At 42.3% G+C, this 25,841-nt stretch overlaps 1 protein-coding gene across 4 annotated transcripts in view; it reads right to left on the bottom strand.

The window, feature by feature from the left end:
- The window catches only part of BOLL (boule homolog, RNA binding protein), an 84,759-nt gene that overhangs the window by 13,397 nt on the left and 45,521 nt on the right, over positions 1 to 25,841 (bottom strand). For 3 of the 4 annotated variants that reach the window (XM_039495386.1, XM_039495385.1, XM_039495384.1), the window contains 3 exons: positions 20,715 to 20,762; positions 14,527 to 14,655; positions 11,084 to 11,182 (listed from right to left, as the gene is read on the bottom strand). In XM_039495386.1, coding sequence (XP_039351320.1) covers positions 11,084 to 11,182; positions 14,527 to 14,655; positions 20,715 to 20,762 — 276 coding nt within the window. Of the gene's footprint in view, positions 1 to 1,324; positions 1,462 to 11,083; positions 11,183 to 14,526; positions 14,656 to 20,714; positions 20,763 to 25,841 lie in introns of all 4 variants that reach the window. The other variant, XR_005586348.1, reaches the window with a different exon arrangement.

Raw genomic sequence — 25,841 nt, 5'->3', positions numbered from 1 at the left:
TACCACTCACACCCAATTTATGAGACATTATGGCCCCCACGTTTATTGAGATGTTAAATACACCGCAACCTCGATATAACGCCACCCGATATAACACAAATTTGGATATAACGCAGTAAAGCAGTGCTCCCGGGGGCGGGGCTGCGCATTCCCGTGGATCAAAGCAAGTTCAATACAACACGGTTTCACCTATAATGCGGTAAGATTTTTTGGCTCCCAAGGACAGTGTTATATCAAGGTAGAGGTGTAATTAATCTATATATATAAAGGGACTTGAAAAATTCTATTTTTCTTATTGTATACCTTTCTCTGTTAAGTGAAAGAGCATTCTTTGAGTTGAAAGTAACTACGAGAATAAGTATACTGAGATGCTTTGGAAACTATTTTTAATTATTTAGACATTTTAGATATTTTTAACCAATAGAACCCAAAACATACGTCTTGAAAATCTGCATAAACTAAATACAGAATTTCATTAAAAATAAATATTGGACTCCCTACATATAAGTAAGTCTCTCTGTCTGGCATTAATAAAGCAATACACAGTATTAGAAGATGTTGTACATGTGTATATTTAAAATTGTAGAAAACTATATGTATTATTTGAAAAAGTCTAAAACTGCATGCTTACTTGCTACCACAATTTATATACATATGAGGGAGAAGAGTGCAACTTTTCCTTTGATATTTAATGACTGCTGAGTGCTTAGTTATCATTCTATTAAGTTTTTCTATTAAAAAAAATCCTAAATTTTTTTTAAAAAAAGGAACAGCTTCTTTGTCATAATAAAGAGGATGGTTGTATACTTGCAACTGAATATATAATTCCAGAGCATGAAATGTTAAAAACTGGAGATGGGTACTCAAAATAGGATGGATAGAGAAGGGCACAGAGTGATTACTAACAAAGGAAAAGGGAAACAGGATGTCAAAAAGTTTTAAATAGAATAATTTGGCAGTAAAAATGGCTCAATTTTAAAATTTTCAACTTAAAGACAAGGTTTCAAAAATAAAAAATATTAAAATACTGAAAACAAACAATCACACTTTTAGGAAAAATAACTCAAAACATTCACAGAATCCTGGGAAGCTGGAAAAAAGTGGTGGAGGAAAAATATGCAAGATTCACTGTCTCAAAGATGAATGATATGGACTGCACAAAAGTAGTTTTATAAAAATGAACAACTGGTTCAGATTAATAAAGGAACAGACACAAACATACAGCAGACAACTAGAGAATCCTGCATTATTGGCTGGTTATACTTTGGCACACTTGACACCTAACCAGTTTGCAGCAATCAGGCATTGCAAAGAATGAACTGACCCTAAGTTTCACAATGGGCAGCCGCTAGTTGGTTCACTGAAGATGGATCTTGGCCATGTGGGGAGGACTGGACAAGAAAATCAGTACATCTGGACTAGAGCTGCCCAAATGGCTTAATAATGAATGCTCCACAAGGTCTGTCAAGTAAAGAGAGAGAATATACAGATCAGAGAAATTGGAGGGAAAAACTAAGCTGAAATGAGAGCAGACTACAAATACAGAAAAAGAATAGATGGTAAAGAGAGTACAGAAGGAAACAATGTACAGATAGAAGACATTCTCCTGAACCAAACACATTAATATAAAATGAATCAAAATTACTCAGTGGAGTTCAAACAATATTTCTGTTCTACAGACTGAGACAAGCAAATTGTGTGGGGGGACAGAACCCATCAGTTCTGTTCCAAGTGTTGTGAGAGACTGGTTGTGTAACTTTGAGCAAGACACTTATCTTCACTGTGCCTCCATTTTCTCACCTGTAAAATGAGCATAATAATACTTACCTAAATCAAAAGTATGTTGTGAGGCTGAATTTAAGTACCTTGAGATTTCTGATATAAGATGTTTTTAAAGTGCAGAATATATATTAATGACTATTGCCTTTTCCACAATACCTATCCCATAACTTTACCTTAAAAAATGCCACAATAAAATCACAGCCCTAATTATATTATATTAACTATAAATAAAGCAAAGCATTTTGGTTCACTGGGGTTTTAATTACAAGGTCTGAAAGTCTTTTGAATTCAAATGAATTCACAGAACAAACATGACTGAAAGGTCCAGGTATGAGGAAAGCTAATGGTTATAGGCATCAAAGCAATTTAAATATTTAAATATGAACATAAATGCTTTTACTATAAATGATTCCACTTGAGCAGAGTGTTCAGACATCTTCATTGTCCTAACACTGGGTTTTGTTTTGCCAGGCAATAACAGTTTTCCTAGACTGACAACTAGGAAAAATAACTCAAAAACATTCACAGAATCCTGGGAAGCTGGAAAAAAGTGGTGGAGGAAAAATATGCAAGATTCACTGTCTCAAAGATGAATGATATGGACTGCACAAAAGTAGTTTTATAAAAATGAACAACTGGTTCAGATTAATAAAGGAACAGACACAAACATACAGCAGACAACACAGAACAGGTCACCGAGATTCCAGCCAGCTGAACTATGGTATACTCACTCCCAGCAAGGTTTTAAAAAGTGGGGGCACATGCCTCCCTCCTGCTTTTTAATGGGCCTTTGCTCTTCCTCACCCAGTGCATATTCCTGCAAGCTAAAAAAATCAAGGCCATTTAAAAACAAAAACAGGTAGCAACTCCAATGTTATGAACAACATGAATTTGAACTGTGGGTAGCTTATTTAAAACCCTAGAAAATTCTAAAGCGACTGGTGAACTGAACTGATTGTGACTGGACTACATTTAGTTCTGGGCTCCTAATTAGCAGAAAAATGTTGAGACAATGAAGAGAGTTAAAAGAAAAGCTACAAAAATAGTGAGGGGATGGAAATAATTACATATAAGGAAATATTAGGAGAGTTACATTTGTGTAACTCTGGATTCAATAGCTGATATGGCCTATTCTAACCAAAATAATTAAATAAATAAAGATCCTCATGCTTAGAAATGCTCTGATTCAATCCTAGACAAAGCTAAAAATATGACTGCAGTCCTTAACAAAAAATAACAGTATCTTAGAACAATCCCAGGCAGAAATGAAAGCAAAATCCTTTATTAAAAAAAAAAAAAGAGAAAAACCTGCCTACCTTTGACAACAAATTGACTTAGCCTGCAAGATAAAAAGTTACTTTCCTGCAGAGAACTTACTAGTCATAATAGAGTGTCACCCTCAGTATATAAAAAAAAACAAAAAACAAAAACCCAATCCACAAAACCCCAAACCAACATATGGTTGAAGATAGTGGCATCTGTTGTTCTTGACAGGCACATATGTCTCCATCTGGGGGCATCTGTCCCATCTAGAATCTAACCTAATAGCAGAGGCTTTATTTAGCGACTAACTTTTACAGAGAACAATTTTTAATAAATCAGATGAATGTCATGGCAAAGAATGGTACAGTAAAAAAGTGAAGAAAATAAGCATAATCTCACAGAAGTTATTTTTGAAAGCTTCGGTACAGAAAAGTGGAAGGTAAACTGGATACTATGAGCACTATGATCATCGTTATACTTAATGGCATGGGGTATACATGATTGTTCAGGATTTAATGAAGAAATGTCACACCTCACTTTACTTCACCTACGTCAGTAACATTGATGAAGATGCTTACTATGTATAAAAATATAAATATATGAAGATGAGCTACAGAAAAAAAGGGAGATGTTTCTTGGCTGTATGAATCACTCCTACAAGTATCATTCTTCACAGATTCACACTCAGCCTCTTTTTTTTTTAATTCTAGCTCTCTAATTTTAATTCAAGACTACATTTAATGCTCTAGCCCCCTCTACTGGAAATCTCTAATGGGTATAGGTCTTAAATTAATGGGGGATTTTTCAGGGTTTTTAAATTTCCTATTTACAAGGAAGTCCACTGTGCAGAGCAATGAAAGGGAACACACACATATATAAAAGGACTGGCTGTGTTTAACCTCCATTTTATAAACAATGTGATAATTACTGTAGCTAGAGGTTTTTCAATAAGGATTCCTTGGAGGCAGCTTGGTGATCGCTCGAAGAGAGGGGAAGTTTTGCTAATTTGTAGCATTCTAAGTTGCATCCCAAAACCCACTTAGAAATCTCCTGTGAGGATATGGTTTGTTCATGCCATCTTTCTGCTATGGGTTTGATACTTTGCAGGCAGAACACCAGGGCACTCCTGCCGTCAAGGGAATGAAGTCTCCTGTCTTTGGAAAAAGCATGGGGTTTATGGAACAATACAAGTAAGTGATTGATGTGGAACTCAGACACAATCTGTAACCTAAGGGAAACTTTCTCTTTGTGGAATACTATATAAGGAGAGTCTGCTATCACGGCTGCTAGCTCACTGACCCTTCTGGCCAAAGTGATGGCCACTAAGAATGCCACCTTCATGGACAGGTGGGTCATGGCATGTTGCCATAGGTTTGACGGGTGGACCGGTGAGTGGTGATAGGAAAAGGTTGAGATCCTTTTGGGGCATAGGTTTAATAAACGGTGGGAAAGTCCTGATCAAGCCCTTCATAAACTGCACAATAGCCAGGTGTGTAAAGACAGAAAGTCCCCCTAATGGAGGAAGAAAGGCACTAATTGATGCTATATGTACTCGTAGTGAACTCAGGGCCAGACTTGAAGATTTTAAGGAGAGGAGATAGTCTAGACTAACTGGAATATGCACAGCACCTAGTGAATGTTGGTGGGAACATACCCAGGCCAAAAAACACCACCATTTAGCCAGGTAGCATGTTCTAGTGGAATCCTTTCTAAATTGGTTAAGGATTTATACATCTTTACATTAAAAAGGTTGGACTCATCAAAGGGGAGATTGTGGATGGTGGACCTCTCTAGAAAAGCCTGACAACTGGAGCCACAAGTCCCTTTGCATGATCAGCCCTGTGGCTAAATTTCTGGACACTGTAGGTGTGCGGCATCTACTGCAGTCTGGAGAGTCATCTTTCCTACTAGCTTCCCCTCATCCAGAAAGGATTGGAATTAGGCTCCATCTTCCATGGGAAGTTTGTCTTTAAAGTCCGCCAAGCCTGGCGTACATGTTGAAATCGTATCTTGCTAATAAAGCTTGGTAATTAGCTACACAAAACTGGAGACCTGCGGAAGGGAAGACCTTCCTACCCAAGAGATCTGGTCTCTTTGAACCCTTATCTGCCAGAGTGGATTTCTGGCAGTGCGACAGAGTTCTTTCTGTAGCCACCTGCATAATCACCAAGTTAGGGGCAGGATGGGAAAACAAAAAGTCAGCTCCTTTGGTAGGACAAAAAACATCTTTTGGCTCTTTTTGGTGTTAGAACACAAGATGCTGATGTGTGCCAAACTGCTCTGGCCAGTTCTAATATAGCTTTGTTAATTGGAAGGACTACACTGGTCGGTCCTTGCAATTGCAAAGACCAAGAGCCGGTGTTGAGAGCACTGGATCTCTTCTAATGGGATCTGTGGCTCATTAGCGACCCATTGCAACAGCTCCTGATACTGAGAGTGGTCATTCAATCGAGAAGTTGATGAAGGAGTGATGGTGTTGTCTGGAGATGATGAGGAAGCCGCCATCAGAGCTGGTTCCAGCTCTTCCTCCTCATACATCAATGGAACTGGCTGAGGAGAAGAGGAATACAACTCTCTCAAGAGGTCTGGTCACCTGCCATAGGGGTCCCAAAGGCCCTAATAAGGCCAGAAGGAGGGATACATTGGTCATGGTGGCCCCCAAGGCAATCAGTACCAGCTGTCCTGTGGGGGTGGAGGGGTCATATCCAGATGGATGGTAAATACAGCCTCTCAACTGTCTGTCGGGGCTCCTGTGCTTTACCGGAGATACCGGTGCAGGTATCTCTTCTGACTTCTGCAATTCCAAGTCCACAGTGGTGGTACCATCAGCACTGGGTGCTCCTGCCTGATGGATGGAGATGTAACTGCTCCTGGGATGTCAGTAATGATTACCCTTCTGCGATAAGGATGTCCCTCAGGAGGAGATAGCCTAAAAGGAGTGGAGACTACGGGGAGGAGAGGAATGTATCCTATGGTGTACAATGGTCTCTGTACGGCCGAGAGTCTGGGGAGTTCTAGCAAAAACACCTGAAGGATGGGGCTTGTCTGTCACAGCCTGTCAGTCTTTGGATAAACAAGATCGTACCAATGATGCATCTGGACCTGTACGCATAGATGAGACTGGAGAGTGTATGTCTTTCCACTTCAGTCCTGGGAGTTTCGGCGGAGCCAGTTCCATGGGTTCCATATGTGACATCTCACCCAAGCTGGACCACCTAAAGAAGGAAACGCGTTTCTTATGGACAATCCTCTGTGGGGATCTGTTCTTATGCCCATGAGATTGCCCCTTACTCTCATGGGAAGCCTTGTAGGAGGATTCCTTGGGCTTTAGTGGTAAAGGTTCTTCATAGAAACATAGACTATCAGGGTTGGAAGGGACCTCAAGAGGTCATCTAGTCCAACCCGATGCTCAAAGCAGGACCAATCCCCAACTAAATCATCCCAGCCAGGGCTTTGTCAAGCCTGACCTTAAATACTTCTAAGGAAGGAAATTCCACCACCTCCCAAGGTAACCCATTCCAGTGCTTCACCACCCTCCTAGTGAAAACGTTTATCCTAATATCCAACCTAAACCTCCCCCACTGCAACTTGAGACCATTACTCCTTGTTCTGTCATCTGGTACCACTGAGAACAGTCTAGATCCATCCTCTTTGGAACCCCCTTTCAGGTAGTTGAAAGCAGCTATCAAATTCCCCCTCATTCTTCTCTTCTGCAGCCTAAACAATCTCAGCTCCCTCAGCCTCTCCTCATAAGTCATGTGCTCCAGCCCCCTAGTCATTTTTGTTGCCCTCCGCTGGACTCTCCAATTTTTCCACATCCTTCTTGTAGTGTGGAGCCCAAAACTGGACACAGTACTCCAGATGAGGCCTCGCCAATGTTGAATAGAGGGGAATGATCGTGTCCCTCGATCTGCTAGCAATGCCCCTACTTATACAGCCCAAAATGTCGTTAGCCTTCTTGGCAACAAGGGCACACTGTTGACTCATATCCAGCTTCTCATCCACTGTAACCCCTAGGTCCTTTTCTGTAGAACTGATGCCTAGCTATTCGGTCCCCAGTCTGTAGCAGTGCATGAGATTCTTCCATCCTAAGTGCAGGACTCTGCACTTGTCCTTGTTGAACCTCATCGGATTTCTTTTGGCCAAATCCTTCAATTTGTCTAGGTCCCTCTGTATCCTATACCTACCCTCCAGCAGATCTACCACTCCTCCCAGTTTAGTGTCATCTGCAAACTTGCTGAGGGTGCAGTCCACGCCATCCTCCAGATTATTAATGAAGATACTTAACAAAACCAGCCCCAGGACCGACCCTTGGGGCACTCTGCTTGATACTGGCTGCCAACTAGACATTGATCACTACCCGTTGAGCCCGACGATCTAGCCAGCTTTCTATCCACCTTACAGTCCATTCATCCAGCCCATACTACTTTAACTTGCTGGCAAAAATACTGTGGGAGACCGTATCAAAAGCTTTGCTAAAGTCAAGGAATAACACATCCACTGCTTTCCCCTCATCCACAGACCCAGTTATCTCATCATAGAAGGCAATTAGGTTAGTCAGGCATGACTTGTCCTTGGCGAATCCATGCTGACTGTTCCTGATCACTTTCCTCTCCTCTAAGTGCTTCAGAATTGATTCCTTGAGGACCTTCTCCAAGATTTTTCCAGGGATTGAGGTGAGGCTGACTGGCCTGTAGTTCCCACTGATCCTCCTCCTTCCCTTTTTTAAAGCTGGGCACTACATTAGCCTTTTTCCAGTCATCCGGGACCTCCCACGATTGCTATGAGTTTTCAAAGAGTTTTCAAGGCCTGTGCTTGGAGAGGCACTGCTGGTTGGTTGAGGCTGATGTACACAGAGGGAGGGTCTTCCAGGTCCAGTTCGGAGCAAGGTGTCAGTCTCCTCCATCAGGAAAGTTTTTAGTCAGAGCTCTGATCTTTCTAATTCTGGGTGGGAAGGATTGACAGATACTGAACTTCAAAGACATAGGTGCGTCATCCAGGCAGTACAGGCACCATTGATGCTTGTCATTGATGGAGAAGGAGTGAGGGCAGGAGATGCAATTTTTGAATCCCGGGACTCTGGGCATAGTCCTGGGACTGGGGAACATTTTCCCTGAATGGCGGGTGGGGGAACTATCCTATACTAACTAACTATAACTACTAAGCTAAGATATAAAAACTATTTACAAAGAGTTTACTTTACAGGTTATGCGCAGAGTGAAGGAAGACACAATTCTGACTCAGGTCATGTGCTGATAAGAAGGAACTGAAGAGGTGTCTACTCATTGCCTCTTATACCCTTGGTTGGGAGCTGTGCGGGTCAACGAATATTGCGTTGAAGAATTTCTGGACTCGGGCACATGGCATGCATGCATATTCCACGTGTAGAATACACAAAGGGATCATCACTCAACAAACATACAATTATTTTAATCTTTCATTAACTGATGTTTGTTCTGAGTTTTGATGATGTAAAGTGCTGTTATGTTTTCACAGGAACTGTCATACCAAATCCATCCCTTTAGTCCCAGACTCTTGTTTCTGACAGTGGCCAGTCCCGGACATTTCAGAGGAAATGTAAGAAACCTCAAAGTGGACAATTAAAGAATAACCTGCCTTAAGGATAAATCCCTTCCTAACCCAGAAAGTTAGTGGTTGCTTTATGCTGTGAAGCACAAAGAGTGATATCAAATCTAATTTGTCTTTAAACCTATCTAACACAACTGTGGATTATCTCATTAGCCATATGTTTATTACTTTTTGCACTACTACTAAACTCTTGGCCTCAATTATATTTAGTGGCAATTAGTTCCACAGGTTAATAATACAGTGTGTAAAACAGTATTTCCTTTTATTTCTGTTTTAAATCTGTTATTTTTCAATTTTATTGGATAGCTCCATTTATTATTGGGAGAGCTGGTATTTACCCCCTAAATTAAGTTGCCTAACATACTTTGCATTATGAAGGATTCTTGCGACCTTTTCTTTGAGATGCTCTCACAGCTCATTTGTTTGTAGGAGTCCTTTGATATTTGGAAGGGGGAAATACCCTCAGGCTAAAGCAGTGCCTGTTCTTTGTTCCATGAAGAAATTAGTTACCTGCAGTGCCTCAATTTTTGGATGCCCAGTTTAAGACACCCAAAGAAGCATGATTTTCAGAAAATGCTGAGTACCTTCTTCCCAAAGGTCAAGATCCTTTAAAGTATCTCAAGTTAGGCACCCAAAAATTAAGACACTCAAAATCATTAATCACTTTTGATAACAATACCATTTATATAATGATGCAATATTTTCAGTATTCTTTTTAACCCATTCTTTATACATCCTAATGTTATGTTTACTTTTTTGAGTGCCACTGCACATTCAGCAGAGGTTTCTAGTGACTGGCCACACTGACACCAAGGTCTTTTTTCTCGGTAGTTTCAGTTAATTTAGAACCCAGCAAATTATTCCTTCCAGTATGATTACTCCTTGGATTTTCCAGTACTGAATTCCATCTGCGACACTGTAAAGTTCATTTGCCTAACTTTACCAGGTGCCTCCGAAGTTCCTCCTTGAAGTCTTCTCAGGTTTGAGCCAACTCGAATTATTTTGGTTTTGACATCTTATTGTTCACTGAAAAGGAAAGTATTAATGAGAGCCTGTGGACCCAGCTGGTCTTGCCCCATTAAACCTGCAGTAGATGCCAGGCACAGAGAGGGGAGCTAAAAAGAGGAGACTTAGGAGAGCAGAGGTCTGCTCCTCCTGATGTGAGAGTAGTCTGGCTGCAGCCAATGACTAAGGTAGCTTGCTGGTTGGACAAGCCTATTGGTGGAATGAATGACCAGACTCTGGGAGACCAGCCAAAATACTATCTGAAGATAAGCCCCAAATATAAAGGTGGGGTCCCACTGAGGGTTCTTTGGATACCCGTTGTTGTGAAGTTGTGGTTTTTCCTGATTCCTTTTGGACCATAACACTCCAAAAGGAGGAAGACTGAAGTTTGCTTTGGCTGGAGGGTTAACACACCACTACACTGGACTCACAAAAGAGCAAACCTACAAGTAGAGACCTGCAGCTGGGTGATTTGTACCCTGATGGGCTACAAGGGGACCAATGCAGAGACAAAACCAATCAGACCCATTACCCTTTACTTTGTTAAAATCTTGAAAATATGCTGGTATATTAGAGGAATGATTTTTGTCATACAGAAGCTGTGCTTGTCTGTCCCTCTCTCAGCATGTTCAGCTATATATTTTAAAAATCTATTTTTAATTATTGTTTCAGTCAACTTTCTCCTAGAGAAGTAAGGCTCATTAGTCTATAAGTCCCTGTACCATCCCTAAAGTCTTTTTTTAAAAACAAGAATTGCCATTTGCTAGTCCAGGGGTAGGCAACCTATGGCACGGGTGCCAAAGGCGTCACGCAAGCTGATTTTCAGTGGCACTCACACTGCTCGGGTCCTGGCCACTGGTCCGGGGGGCTCTGCATTTTAATTTAGTTTTAAATGAAGCTTCTTAAACATTTTAAAAACCTTATTTACTTTACATACAACAATAGTTTAGTTATATATTATAGACTTATTGAAAGAGACCTTCTAAAAATGTTAAAATGTATTACTGGCACGCGAAACCTTAAATTAGAGTGAATAAATGAAGACTCGTCATACCACTTCCAAAAGGTTGCTGACCCCTGTGGCTAGCCTATATTCCTCTGGAATAGCAGCTGATCTTCATAAAAGATGGCATTTTTATTAGCAGCTCAGCCACTTCATTATTAAGTTTCTTCAGATATCCTCCATCTTCAGAAATCCTGGTGATTTGTTACTCTTTAATTTATCAATTATTTCCAGCTCTTCCTCATTTGACACCTTATTTTATGACTGTCTCATATTTATTACCTGAATAGAATAATTCCAAGGTAGTATCTCCCCAACATCCTCTGTGGTGAAGACTAATGCAAAGAAATAGTTTAGCTCCTCTACAATGCTCTTGTCCTCCTTACTTACCACCTGGCAGTACATAAGACCAAAGGAAAAGAAAAAGACTACAGAGCTTACTTTAACTGGCTCAGGCTGCATCACAGGTGTTTGCATAGCTATGGCACTCTGGGCATAAACTTGGTGATATGCTGCTTGAACTCCATGATCAGAATATGGCTGTCAAGAAAACAAACATTTGTTATAAAAAGATTTTTAAGAGTACAAAAGCATGTTCTATATTTATATGTTTTTTGTAAACTCTCATGATTTAAACTGCTAAAAATTGTGGACTAAGCTAACATGAGTACATTAATCAGTGATTTTTTTAAATTTATTTTTTCTCCCAATGCAGAATAGATTTTGGTAATTCACCTAATATCAGGTTTCAGAGTGGCAGCTGTGTTAGTCTGTATCAGCAAAAAGAACAAGGAGTACTTGTGGCACCTTAGAGACTAACAAATTTATTTGAGCATAAGCTTTCATGGGCTAAAGCCCACTTCATCAGATGCATGCAGTGGAAAATACAGTAGGAAGATAGATATATATATACAGAGGACATGAAAAAGAGGAGGTTACTCACCTTGTGCAGTAACTGACGTTCTTCGAGATGAGTGTCCCTGTGGGTGCTCCACTCCAGGTGTCGGTGAGCCCCTGCGCCTTTGATTGGAGATTTCTGCAGCAGTACTCGTACCAGCCATGCATGCACAGAGCCTGCCCCCCCCCGCTCTGAGTATACCTCTTAGTGAGCATGCGCGGCCGGTTCCCTCAGTTCCTTTTCTACAACGGAGGCTACCCCAACTCCAAAGTAGAGGGGAGGAGGGTGGGTAGTGGAGCACCCACAGGGACACTCATCTTGAAGAACGTCAGTTACTGCACAAGGTGAGTAACTTCCTCTTCTTCTTTGAGAGATGTCCCTGTGGGTGCTCCACTCCAGGTGACTTAGAAGCAGTATCTCTCAAGGAGGTAGGGACGTCAGATCTGGTAAGAATGCAGTAGATAATACTGCTCTGCCTAGTCGTGTGTCAGAGAGAGGGCCCTGAGTAAGGGCATAGTGTTTAACAAATGTGTGTTCAGAGGACCAAGTGGCTGCTTTACAAATGTCAGTCAATGGCACTTTATGTAAGAAGGCTACAGAGGTAGATACAGCTCTAGTGGAATGCGTTCTGATGGATGTTGGAGGTGTAACGTTTTTTATCCAATAGCAGAGTCATATGCAATCGGAGATCCAGTTTGAAAGTCTCTGGGTAGAGATAGGCATGCCCTTGGAGCGTTCCGCGATGGAGACAAAGTCTAGAAGAGTTTCTGAAGGGTTTGGTTCTGTCCAAATAGAAGAACAAGGCCCTGCGCACATCCAATGTGTGCATTGTGGCTTCGAAAGAGTTTGCATGTGGTTTCAGGAAGAAAGTTGGTAGATGTACTGGTTCGTTGATGTGGAATGAGGCGTGAACTTTTGGAAGGAATTTGGGGTGTAGCCTTAGGGTAACCTTGTCCTTGAAAAAGAGCATATATGGTGGATCTGCCATAAGGGCTGCTATCTCTCCTGCCCGTCTGGCGGAGGTAATCACCACCAAAAAGGCTGTTTTCATCAAGAGGTGTAATAGGGAGCAGGTGACTAAGGGCTCAAAGGGTTGATGAGTTAGAGAGGACAATACTAGGTGAAGATCCCACAGAGGGGTAGGTGGCTTAATGTCTAGGTATAAGGTTTGGAGTCCCTTAAGGATATGCTTGGTGATGGGCTGAGCGAAGACCGAGGTATTGTCGATTGTATCATGAAAGGTTGTGATGGCACCTAAGTGGACTCTGATGGAGCTGAAGGAAAGGCTGGCTTGCTTGATGTCCAATAGGTAGTTGAGTATGCGGGGAAGGGGTGCGGATGTAGGAGACAGTTGTTTAGTTGAACACCATTCTGTGAATCGCTTCCACTTTCGGAGATAGGTGGTATGGGTGGATTGTGTACTGCTGTGTAGAAGCACCCTCTGAACTTGGTCAGAACAATCTAGTTTATGTTGGGAGAACCATACAGGTACCAGGCTTTGAGCCCATGAAAGCTTATGCTCAAATAAATTTGTTAGTCTCCAAGGTGCCACAAGTACTCCTCGTTCTTTTCACTTAATATCCCATACTTGTTTATCAGTGCCACCCAGTGCACACACCTTTCTTCCTAACCTGGAAGCACATTAAAGAGATTAATTTCTGTACTATGAATCCAGTTTACTCATAACTGTAAAGGAATAGTGTATAAATTTATTAGATTAATACTGAAACTCTGTAACCAATATTTTTGGCTTGTTTTAAAAATATTTACTCAGGAAAGATGCAGAATAAATTTTTCTTCAAGTGTATTGTGTGCATGTAGCTTCCCCTAATATCAATAGACTATGTACCTGTGGGTTGAGGGCATGATACAGCCGTGTTTTCCTAAATTAATTTTGGTTTTATTTGTAGTTCATCAGCCTCCTAAAATTTCTTTGTACATTGGTAACCTTCTGATTCATGCACAAGTGGTAGAGCATGCAAGATAAGTATGAAATTAGCCAGCAAAGGAGCAGTGTGTGCAGCTGCATAGGAATGTCAATATATATTTATTTTAGAGACAAAATGTGCAGGCTTCTGCATATACTGTTTGTCATTTGCTATAATTTTTAGTGAAAAATACATGACTTGGGCCCTTACCCTTCATAGTCCTTCTAGCTGCTTTGGTGATGAAGAATTGTTTCAAGGAAAGAATACTGTACCAATATATCACAATAATTGTACAGGTCTTTTTTGTAGCTCCATTTTCAGTAAAAACATATTGCTACAGCAATATTGCTATATTTTCCTTCCACTTCTTATATAGTCAATTACTAACAAATGGTTTTATCATAATTTTTCTAATACTTTCTCTATCTAAAAATTAACAATTTTTGAGGGGAAAAAAGACTGCAAAAAAGGATTGCTGTTGACTAAGTAGTAAAGATTCATATGCACAAAACAGCAGAAAAGATTTAATTCTTAGAACCTGGAAAACCTTACTATTCTATTCCCCAGACCACTTGTCAAACACTGTGTTTCTCCAGAGAAAAGTATTCCAGCCAATTTACATTCTTAGAAGCATTCAGATCTGACTATAATCATTCAACAGTCCTAACAAGCAGTTCAGTATGAACTTATTCAATCTGAACTGTTAGCATCAATGTGGAACTAGCAGAAACATTTAACCTAGTCCTCCCACTGCTGCCCACAATCCCAGGGCAGCCTTTCAAAATATTTCAAAATCCAATGTTTCTGCTAGGAAGCCAGGCCAGGAACTCTGAGATAGGTTACCAAGAGGCACTGTGGTTGCAATGACTTAAAACAATACTAGTGTGAGCATGGAGAAAAAGTGCAAAGGGTTGTAAACTTCTGCATGGCTGATGTGGTTGCACTGAATTGTTTGTGCTTAAATTGGTTCTGTTTAACTGGTTCAAATAAAAAATGTTCAAGTTTCTATTGCATATAAGTGTGTATATATATTGTATATAAAAGTTCCATGAAAGTACCTCTGGAACTGCAGCTTCCATTAGAGAGAAAGGAGGAGGTACACATCCACTGTCCTGTGCAATTTCTAGTGGCTGATAAATAACTTCAGAAGGGTGAAGATAAAAGAATGAGGTTGAAGAGGCAGGAGACTGAAATAAAACAAGATTTAGTACAGGTTACTGAACTGTGCCAGTGGTAAGCAACACCAAACTAAAGACTTAAATAACTGACACTGAAATTTAGGCAACTTAAAAAAATATTTAAAAGTTTTAGATATTACTCTTGGCTTCGAGTCTCTTTGCTAGTTTTGTGTTTTTACAATCAAATTTTCTTCTTTAAAAATGTCTCTCTCTCCTCTGCTATGTGAAGGGCCAACACAAACAAAAGGGAAAAGTAACCTACTGACCATACAGGGGAAATAATTAAGATGATTTTACATGAAGTTCTGTCAAAAGCCCTCAGTCAACAAACTGTAAAAATTAAAAAAAAAATTCTCATTCAGTTATAGTAATCTTAGATACTACTGTGTAAAAAAAAAAAAGTCAAAAGCTTGCAAACACAAGTCTCAATTTTAAAATTGATGGTGTTGCTTTAACATTTTAATCCCAGGGCAATTTGGTAGACAAGAAAAAATACAAAAGTCAGAAAGCAGGAAAGAGTAAGAAAGTTTTCTAAGCATATTAACAGTGAACTGATGTACTTTTAAAAGTAACTAAAATATAAAATTGTTTAAAATTCCAAATCCATAATTGAAAACATATATAAACTTAATACATTTATACATTATAAAAGCAAATTGAAAGGTTGTTTTTTTTAAATCCCTGCAAAAATAGGATAGTTTTGTTTTACCTGCAATAGTTGACAAAAAAATAAATAAATAACTAAAGTAGAAGAGGAAATATTGCTTTGTGTATTTGTGACATCATAAATTCCTACAATAAAAATACAGAAACCTCATCACCAGTTGTGGCGTTTAACTAGGAAATAAAGCAATTTTCAAGTATTTTGTTTTTAAAACATATTCATTTGTAATTTGTATGTCTACCCATGCATTCTGTTAATCTTTTATGATATTATGAAAGTATTGATAAAGACTTTGTAAGGTAAAATTGTGTTGAGATTTACACTTAAAGCAGGATGAACATTCCTGCGTTCCACACTGTAATGACTAAATTTAGTTTAGTCCTCAAATTTACCACCACAACTCTTCAGAGAACAAGTTAATTTTATCCCCCCACACATTTAAAAAACAAAAGGAAACCCCCTCCTCAAAAAAATGTAATTAACTTAGTTAAGGTTGCATTTCCTAGGAATGCAATTACTACCTTATCAAACAGCACATTCCACAGCCTAACAACAAATTCATTTTAATTTTTAGCATAGAACCACTCACAATGCACATATGTATGCAAAACCATAATTCTATCCTCCTACTATCTCATGTAAAATAATACTTCATGTATCTATAAATTAACAATCTTGCTTAGTTTGTCAAGCATTGTGTAAGTCTGTGGTGCTAAACTAGGGCCTGGTCTACACTACGCGTTTATACCGAATTTAGTAGCGTTAAACCGATTTTACGCTGCACCCATCCACACAACGAAGCCCTTTATATCGATATAAAGGGCTCTTAATACTGATATCTGTATTCCTCCCCGACGAGGGGAGTAGCGCTCAAATCGGTATTGCCATGTCGGATTAGGGTTAGTGTGGCCGCAAATCGACAGTCTTGGCCTCCAGGAGCTATCCCACAGTGCACCATTGTGACCGCTCTGGAAAGCCATCTGAACTCGGATGCACTGGCCAGGTAGACAGGAAAAGCCCTGCGAACTTTTGAATTTCATTTCCTGTTTGCCCAGCGTGGAGAGCTCATCAGCACAGGTGACCACGCAGAGCTCATCAGCACAGGTAACAATGCAGTCTCCTGAGAATCGAAAAAGAGCTCCAGCATGGACCGCATGGGAGGTACTGGATCTGATCGCTGTATGGGGAGAGGATTCTGTGCTAACAGAACTCCGTTCCAAAAGACGAAATGAAAAAACATTTGAAAAAATTTCCAAGGCCATGATGCAGAGAGGCCACACCAGGGACTCAGTACAGTGCCGTGTGAAAGTTAAAGAGCTCAGACAAGCCTACCAGAAAACCAAAGAAGCAAACAGAAGGTCCGGGGCAGGGCCGAAAACATGCCGCTTCTACACTGAGCTGCATGCAATTCTAGGGGGGTCCGCCACCACTACCTCACCCCTGTCCGTGGATTCCGAGGTGGGGGTGGTAATCGCAGCCATGGCTGAGGATTCTGCAGACAGGGAAGATGAGGAGGAAGAGGAGGACGAGCTTGTAGAGAGCACACAGCACTCCGTTCTCCCCAACAGCCAGGAGCTTTTTCTCACCCTGACGGAATTACCCTCCCAGCCCTCCCAAGCAACTATCCCAGACAATGAAGCCATGGAAGGGACCTCTGGTGAGTGTACCTTGTAAATATAAGACATGGTTTAAAAGCAAGCGTTTTTTAATGATTAATTTGCCCTGAGGACTTGGGATGCATTCGCGGCCAGTACAGTTACTGGAAAAGTCTGTTAACATGTCTGGGGATGGAGCGGAAATCCTCCAGGGACATCTCCATGAAGCTCTCCTGGAGGTACTCCAAAAGCCTTTGCAGAAGGTTTCTGGGCAGCGCTGCTTTATTCCGTCCTCCGTGGTAGGACACTTGACCACGCCATGCATGTAGCAAGTAATCTGGTATCATTGCATGACAAAGCCTAGCTGCGTATGGTCCCGGTGATTGCTGGCATTCAAGCAACATCCGTTCTTTATCTCGCTGTTTGCTGGCATTCAAGCAATATCCGTTCTTTATCTCGCTGTGTTATCCTCAGGAGAGTGATATCGTTCATGGTAAACTGGTTGAAATTCAGGAATTTAAGTAAGGGGACAGAGATGGCCATTCCTACTGGGCTGTTTGCCTGTTGCTTAAAAGAAATCCTTCCCTGCAGGTAGCCAAGCGGGGGGAAGGAGGGCGGGGGCGCGATTGGCGCTGAGCTTTTCCGCATTTGGCTAGCAGGGATCTTTCCTGCTACCAGCCACGCGGTTGGGGGGAGGGGGGGAAGGAGGGTGTTTAGCAGTGATCTTCCATGATACCAGCCACGGGGTGGTTTCTGCTGCTGCACGTTAACAGGAAAGAAGCAGCACTCAACGGGCTTTGCTTGCTATTTGGGAAAGGAGGGCGCTGGATAGATGAAGGCTGCAGAAGACGAAAGACAATGGCTTACCATGACCGCATGCAAGCAGAATTCTGATGCCCGGACCTGCGTCTGTGATCTGTAACACCAAAGCCGCAGGCACTCAATATTAAGATGCAAAATGCGACCTTGTAGTGAAAACACATGTGCTATGTAAGGTGAATAGTGTTGTTCACCGTGAAAGAGTATGACCATTGTTCTCTAACATGTATCTTTTTAAATACTTCTCTCCCTTTTGTCCCTCCCTCATGCAGCTGCAAATTTTTCAAGCATCCCTACTCCGTCCCAAAGGCTATCTCAGATAAGGCGGCGGAAAAAAAAGACGCGAGAAGAAATGTTTTCGGAAATCATGGAAGTGACCCGCAATGAAAGAGCGCATCTGAATGAGTGGAAGGACGTGGTAGCAAAGTACAGGAAAGATGCCAGTGACCATGAGGACAGGAGGGACCAACGTGAGGATAGGAGGGACGAACGTGAGGACAGGAGAGACGCTCGAGATGAGAGGTGGCGGCAGGAAGATCAGCGGTGGCGGGATGCAACTGTGGGGCTGCTGCGTGATCAAACGGACATGCTCCGGCGTATGGTGGAGCTTCAGGAACGGCAGCAGGATCACAGCTTGGAGTGTGGTCTTTGAAAAATATAGTGAAAGGAGAGTATGCCAGAAGGGCCCCTATTTCCCTAACTTGCCGACTTGACATGATGGCTACCAGAAATGCCATTTTCACTGATAAACAGAGGCACAAACAGGTAGTCAGTGGCTCAAACAGTGTCCTCAAGTTAAGGACCAAGTTTGGATTCCAAACCAGAATAGAACATTTGACTTGTGGGAAGAGATTTCTGACTCCTAAGCAATCTCATTGTAGTTGAGTGAGCAAACACGGAATAACTCTCTATTGGAGAGTGGAAAGCTGTGATGGCTGCCAGGTGGACCCTAACAGAACTCAACAACAAACCTGAGTATTTTAGTTCAGGATGTAGTCCAGTATATCTGACAGCTATGAGGTTGCTGGTGGAATGTACTTTAGGTCACACCAGCAGCAAAATCTTGTCCATTTTTGCAAGTAAGTGTACTGCGTAGACTGTTTCCTGCTATGTAATAGTACTCTTTTTACTTCCCCTGAACAGACTGTTTCTAAACCCGCAAACCATTGAGTAGCCATGCTTTGAGGTGAAGCACTCTGAGACTGGGGTAAAGGATCTTCCTGTCTTTTTGGGAAAGAAGATAAGGAGCAGTCACAAGAATGATCAGCTTTACGAAGGTAAGGAAACGTTGTCTGTCTGGGTCAGGGTGGAACTCTTAGAATAACTCTGGCTTTGTCCTCCTCTATCTTGAGCAGAACTTTGGATATTAGAGGAGTCAGAGGGAATGCATACAGTAGACCTGACAACCACAGAAAGTGAAAGGCATCGCCACAAGGACTGGAGACCCAGGCTAACCTCTGGAGCAGAACTGAGCATGTTTCTTGTTTCTGGCCATGGAGAACAGATCTAGCTAAAGGATGCCCTATTGCCAAAATATGTGGTTGAGTACAATGGAATTTATTTCCCACTTGTGGTCTTGACAAAAGTGTCTGCTGAGGGTATCTGCAGTTACATTCTGATCGCTTGTGAGGTAAGCTGCTGTGATGATGATCTTATTGCATATGCACCAATTCCAAAACTTTGACAGCTTCGGCACAGAGGGAGGGGGATCTTGCTCCTCTTTGTCAGTTGATATAGAACATGCATGACATGTTGTCCGTCATGACCTGTATGTATTTGCCCTAATCAATGGTAGAAACTGGAGATAGGCATATCTGACTGTCCTGAGTTCTAGGATGTTGATGTGCAGAAGATATTTTCTATGCTCAACCCCATAATAGAAGAGCAGGGACAGACAAGGTGCTGGGGGGCTGTTTTAAAAAGGACATGCTCTTGAGGAAAAGGAAGCCATTTCTTCAATGGAAATAAAAGACCCAAAAAAAGAAATTGGAGGCAGCAGGGACTTTACCTCCCCTTAAAGGTCTTGGACCAAACCCAAGACCCACAAAGAAGGGTGAGATAACACTGAAAAAGATTACGTTCAGGTGTTTTTTTGTTTTCCATAGGTCTGTAACTCCCTTGTGCCTTTTAAGAGGTGCGTGGCCATGTCTACACTAGCGAGTTTACAGCGGCACAGCTGTACTGATGCAGCTGCACAGCTGTACTGATGCAGCTGCACTGCTGTAAGATCGCTCATGTAGCCACTTGATGCTGATGGAAGAGAGCTTTCCCATTGGCATAATAAAACCACCTCCACAAGCGTTTGAAGCTATGTCGGCAGTGCAACTGTGCTGATGTAGCTTAGTGAAGATGCTACCTACACTGACAGGAGAAGCTCTCCCACTGGCGTAGGTACTCCACCTCCCCAAGAGGCAGTAGTTATGTTGACAGAAGCCCTTCCATTGACATAACACTGTCTACATGGGAGTTCGGTTGGTGTAACTAGGTTGCTCCTTTTTCCACACCCCTCAGCGATGCAGTTATATCAACCTAAGTTTGTAGTGCAGACCAGGGCTAAGGGTGGGCCAAATGGTGACAGAGGCCACTGCTATTAGACTAACCACAGCATGTCTAATTGCCCTGTGTTTCAGGAACTTAATGTTCCCTTTGAGTTCAGATTCAAAATCCCTTGGATGGCAAGATTCCCCAAGTAGACTCCCCATCCATATAGACTAGAGAACTACAAGCTGGACAAAGCTCTCTTGTGGTAGAGAAATATTACGTGAATAAACAAACTGGATGTGATATTTTATTAAATTGTACTATATCCCTTCCATTGTGCCCTGAGATATAGCAAACAATATTAACCTGAACAGTGCTGATTAACTGATTTGGGAGATATAATTTCATCAACTGAATTATGGACAAGTGATTTAAAAATTGAAAAAGCATACTGTGCATTCAGACAATGAAAACAATGACCAACTGCTGCAATTATAGAATATATTTACCTGTGGAACACTCCATTGCCACTGACCTGAAAGACACTGTGCAGGTGCCTAGGTTCATAAAAATAAGATAGTTTATTATTCATAATTCAAACATTCTTATATGGAAAACACAGATCTTTCAAATAAGTTGTTTTGAAAATAAAACAGACCCTGCATTCTAGTTATAATTGATTTTCATTTCATTTAAATTACATTACTTTTATTTTGGTGTTTGGTGTTCTGTAAAGAAGACTGTTGCTTTAAATTGCTCAGACTTTCACACATGAAAGTCATACAGTTTTGCTAATCATTGTTCTGCATTTTTTTTAAATGGATATGTAAAATAGATCCCGAGCTGTAATTTAACTCTATTGTGCCTCTCTGGCACAGGAAAAAAAGCAAGAAAGCGCACAGACCTTACTAGTTGAGGAGTCCGTTACTGTCATTTACAATCTTCACTGGCAATGTTAAAGCACATTTCTTTGCTCCCCCATTTTTCTGCGAGGGAGCCAAGAAATCTGCAGAAGGTATGAATTCTGCGCCCCCCACAGAGCGCAGATTTCTCCCCGGAATATGTCATTAATAGGCACGTCATTCAAGAAGGCTACTGATGTGGCTGCTGCTCTTGTGGAGTGTGTTCTGACCTGTGAGGGGGGTTGTAGCTCAAGTTGACGGTAGCAGAGCTGGATGCAGCCTGAAATCCATTTGGAAAGTCTCTGCTTAGAGATGAGTTTGCCTTTAGAGTGTTCCGTGGTGGAGAGCAACAGCTTAGAAGTTTTTCTGTACGACTTGGTCTATTTTAGATAAAAGGCTAGTGCTCTTCTGACATCTGCCTCTTGCCTGTCCTTATGAGGTTTAGGGAATAATATGGGACGATGGATGGGTTGGTTGAGGTGGAATGAAGAAGGGACTTTAGGTAAGAATTTAGGGTGAGGTCTTAAGAAAAATTGTATATGGTAGATCTACCATCAGGGCCCCTATTTCTCCGACACGCCTCGCTGACGTGATGACTACAAGAAAGGTTACTTTCGTGGAAAGATGTAGTAGTGAACATGTAACCAGAGGTTCGAATGGGGCAGTCATCAGAGATTGAAGCACTGGGGTGAGGTCACATGGAGGAATTGGGGCTCTGGGTAGAGGTCATGAATCTGCAGGAATCTTTTAGTAGTTGGATGTGCAAAGACTGAAAAGCCATCCACCTTGTGGTGGAAGGTTGTAATTGCTGCCAGGTGTACTCTTAATGAACTCACGGAGACACCTGATTTCTTATGGTAAAGTATATAGTCCAAGACTACGGGCAGGGTAGAATTGGTGGCTTTGATTTGTTTGTTTAGGCCCCACATGTGGAATCTCTTCCATTTGTGGAGTTATGTCGAATGTGTAACTGGCTTTACTGTTTAGCAAGATATCCTTAACTTCTTTGACGCAGATCATCTCCTTGCCTTGGAGCCACTGAGAAGTCAAGCTCTCAGATGGAGCGTCGCCAGGTTCTGGTGCAGATTTTGGCCTGCGTCCTGAGAGAGGAGATTTGGAAAGAGTGGAAGGACTTGCGGCGGGCATCTATTTTAGGTATGGATACCATGTTTACCTAGACCATGCTGGAGCTATCAGGATGACTTTGGCTTGATCATATCTGATCTTGTGTATGACTCTGGGCATTGGCGGGATGGGAGGGAAGGCATGCAGAAGAGGTGCATCAGATCAGATGAAAAAAGCATTTCCTCTGGATTTTGGTCCCAGACCCGCTCTGGAGCAAAATGTTGGAAATTTGCTGTTCTGGCTCATGGCAAATAGGTCTATCGAGGGGAACCCCCATAGTTGAAATATGTTCTGGATCACTGAGGTGTTTATTTCCCACTCATCGTTGTGTGAGAACTTTTGGCTTAGCGTGTCCGCTGTGATGGTCTGAGATCCTTGTAGGTAGGTGGCTGATATGTTGATGTTGTGTCGGATGCACCATGTCCACAACTTTATGGCCTCTGTGTATAGGGAGTGCGATCTTGCTCCTCCATTTGTTTATATGGAATATGCAGGCCACATTGTCCGTCATGATCTGTATGGTTTTGTTTTTGATTAGAGGCATGAAGTGCGCATAGGCATTGCGAACTGTTCACAGTTCCAGAATGTTGATGTGGAGAATTGATTCCGAAGACCACCAGACCTGTGCTGTGAGGCTGTTTTAAATGGGCACCCAACCCAGTAGGGAGGCGTCCGTTGTAATTATCATTTGGGGGGGAATGTTGTGTGGGCGAGTCCACAATTGTAATGAGTCCTTGACCTTCACTGGCATGCTTAGGAGTTTGGTCAGTCTTTGTTTGTATAGAATGTACACTGTCCTGAGCCAAGCTTGCAGGCAGCGCGTGCATAGTCTGGCATGATTTATGACATATGTGGTCACCGCCATGTGACCTAGTAGATGAAGGCAGGTCCTGGCAGACACTTGTGGACTGTGTATCATGGTATCGATCAAGTATGTCAGGGCGACGAATCTCTGAGGTGGTAGTGATCCTTTTGCCTATATAGAGTCTAGGTGGGGTCCCTATAAAGTCCGGTTGTTGAACTGGTGTTAGCATTGACTTTTAAAGGTTTATTTGTAGACTGAGATCTGTGAAAAGTTACATTGTCTTTTGCGTGGCTTCGACAGCTTCTTCTCGAGTGTAAGCCTTGATTAGACAATCATCTAAATATGGGTAGATCATGACCCCTTGCTTGCATAGGTGGGTTGCCACCTGCTAGCACTTTGGAAAACACTCGGGGGGGCTGTGGAAAGGCCAAAGGGTAGTACTGTGTATTGGAAGTGGTCCTGTCCCAGTACAAATCAGAGGAATAGCTTGTGTGCTGGGTATACAGTGACGTGAAAATATGCATCTTGCAGGTCAAGGGCTGCAAATCAATCTGCTCGTTCCAGAGCAGGAATTATTGTTGCTAAAGTAACCATCCTGAAACATGGTGTTTTGACAAATTTATTTAGTTTCCTGAGGTCGAGAATGGATGTCCATTCCCCAGACTTCTTTTGTGTTAAAAAATAATGGGAATAAAAGCCCTTCCCTCTGTGTTGTACCAGCACTGGTTCTACCATGCCTAGTTGCAGGAGGTATTCTATTTCCTGTTTCAAGAATGACCTGTGAGAAGGGTCCCTGAAGAGGGATGGGGAGGGAAGGTGGGTAAGGAGAGGAACTGGATGGAGTAGCTGGTCTTGATTATCTCTAGTACCCATTTGTCAGAAGTGACAGTATGCCAAAATGGGTAGAATGGTACCAGATAGTCTGTAAGACGGTTCGTGCAGTGTGGAGTTAGCAACAATAGTTGCGGGAGGTCAGTCAAGCCCTCAACCAAACCTTCAAATTTGGTGTTTGGAGATTGGTTGCTGTGACGTGGAGTACTGTGAAAAATCTGATCTTCGTTTGGGTGGTATTTGCCTACGTCTTTGAGGATAATACGGTCTCTGGTTCTGTGTGTACGGAGCCTGTCTAGGACGTTATAATGTATAATATCTGCCTTATTTGCATTTTGTTGCAGGTGTATAGATGCTTAGAGATCTAAGAGTGGCTCTCGAGTCCTTTAAGGAGTGAAGTGACTCGACAATCTTGCTGGCAAACAGCTTCTGACCCTCAGAAGGAAGGTCCTTTACCTTGATTGCACCTCTCTTGGAAACCCTGACAGGTGAAACCAGGAGGCCCAGCAGTTGCAATGGTCCTCACCGCTGTGTTATCAGAGTCCAATGATGCCTGAAGGGCTGTTCGAGCTATACGGCGGTCTTCAGAAATGAGCGATGTAAACTGCTCTCTCTTTTCCCCTGGTATAAGTTCAATAAAGTCTGCTAATTTTCAGTAAGTCGTATGGTCATATTTGCCAAGAGAGCTTCCTAACTGGCAATTCTAAACTGTAATGTTGCCAATGAGTAGGCCCTGCGGCCAAGTAAATCCAGCCTTTTTCACTCGTTATCATAAGTTGTGGACATGGAATAATGGTGCCTACCTCTTTTGTTAACAGCATCCACCATGAGAGAATTTGGGGGCTGGAAAATAAAAATTCTAGCCCCTCTGAAGGGACATAATACTTTTTCTCTGCCCTCTTACATGTAGGTTGGATTCTGGCACGGGTTTTCCAGATGGTTATGACGGGCTCCATAATGGCAAGGGAATCTTTGAAGATGTTGATGTTTGGATTTTGTCCAAGAGCTTGGGCTGAGATTTGGTAACCTCTTCAAGAGGATTTCAAGTGTGTTAGCTATTATTTTAAACAGTCCCTGAAACTGTTTGAAATTGTCTCCAGTAGTAGGGGACAGAGGCATGATAGTCTTGTCACATGAGGGAGACAAGTCAGTCACAGGAATAGCCTCCTGGTCTAACTCCTGCTCTGTTTGCTCAAAAGTCTGTACCTGGGAGACGTCAGGTGGAACTACTGGTTTTGGTGAGAGGTGTCTATACATTTCCCTGCTGCTTGGTGGCTTGGGAAAATATTGCCTGTATGCGGCCCATGGGTCCCAGAATGACCATTGTGGTCGGCAAGGCACAGGTGGGTGTCCCCGTGAGTGTCCATACCATCGCTGTATGTCTGGTCTGGGATGGTGTCTAGCATGCTCTCGTGGCTCAGATCTGATACTGGTCTGCACGGGTGAGGAATGCTGAAATAAAGAAAGTTCCCCCTCCTCGCCCTCCTCACTCGAGGGGGGGGCAGATGCAGGTGGTGGACGCAATATCAGTACAGAGGAGAAGGGACTCAAGTTCCAGGCTCACTGTCAGGTCCTTAGGTGCAAAGAACTGCTGTATTCTTGGTACTGGAGGAGGCACTTGCATTTGTTGCAGTACCGGGAGGTAGTGCAGTGCCAGGGGCATAGGTGCCGATGTTGACTGCACCAGGGACTTAGGAGGCTTCAGTGCTGATGCATCAGTGATGTGCAGCAGAGAGCCAGGAGGTGGCCCCAGTGCCTTAGAAACTGCAGAGGCACTCGCTAGGGAGGATTTTGTTGTTGCCACTGGTGCCGTAGAGGAAAGGGCAGTCTTTTCTCTGCCTTCCTTTTTGGAGCCTGGCCGCTTAGGGTCTGTGGCTTTAACAGTACCCACGGTACCAGAAGTCCCTGCTAACTCGTAGGTACTTTGCCGCAGCGTGGTCGGTACCAATGCAGTAGAATGAGCCGGGGAATGC

The sequence above is a fragment of the Mauremys reevesii genome, linkage group 11 (genome assembly GCF_016161935.1).
Source record: "Mauremys reevesii isolate NIE-2019 linkage group 11, ASM1616193v1, whole genome shotgun sequence".
NCBI classification, from domain to species: domain Eukaryota; kingdom Metazoa; phylum Chordata; order Testudines; family Geoemydidae; genus Mauremys; species Mauremys reevesii.
This window is presented reverse-complemented; position numbering and strand designations above follow the sequence as displayed.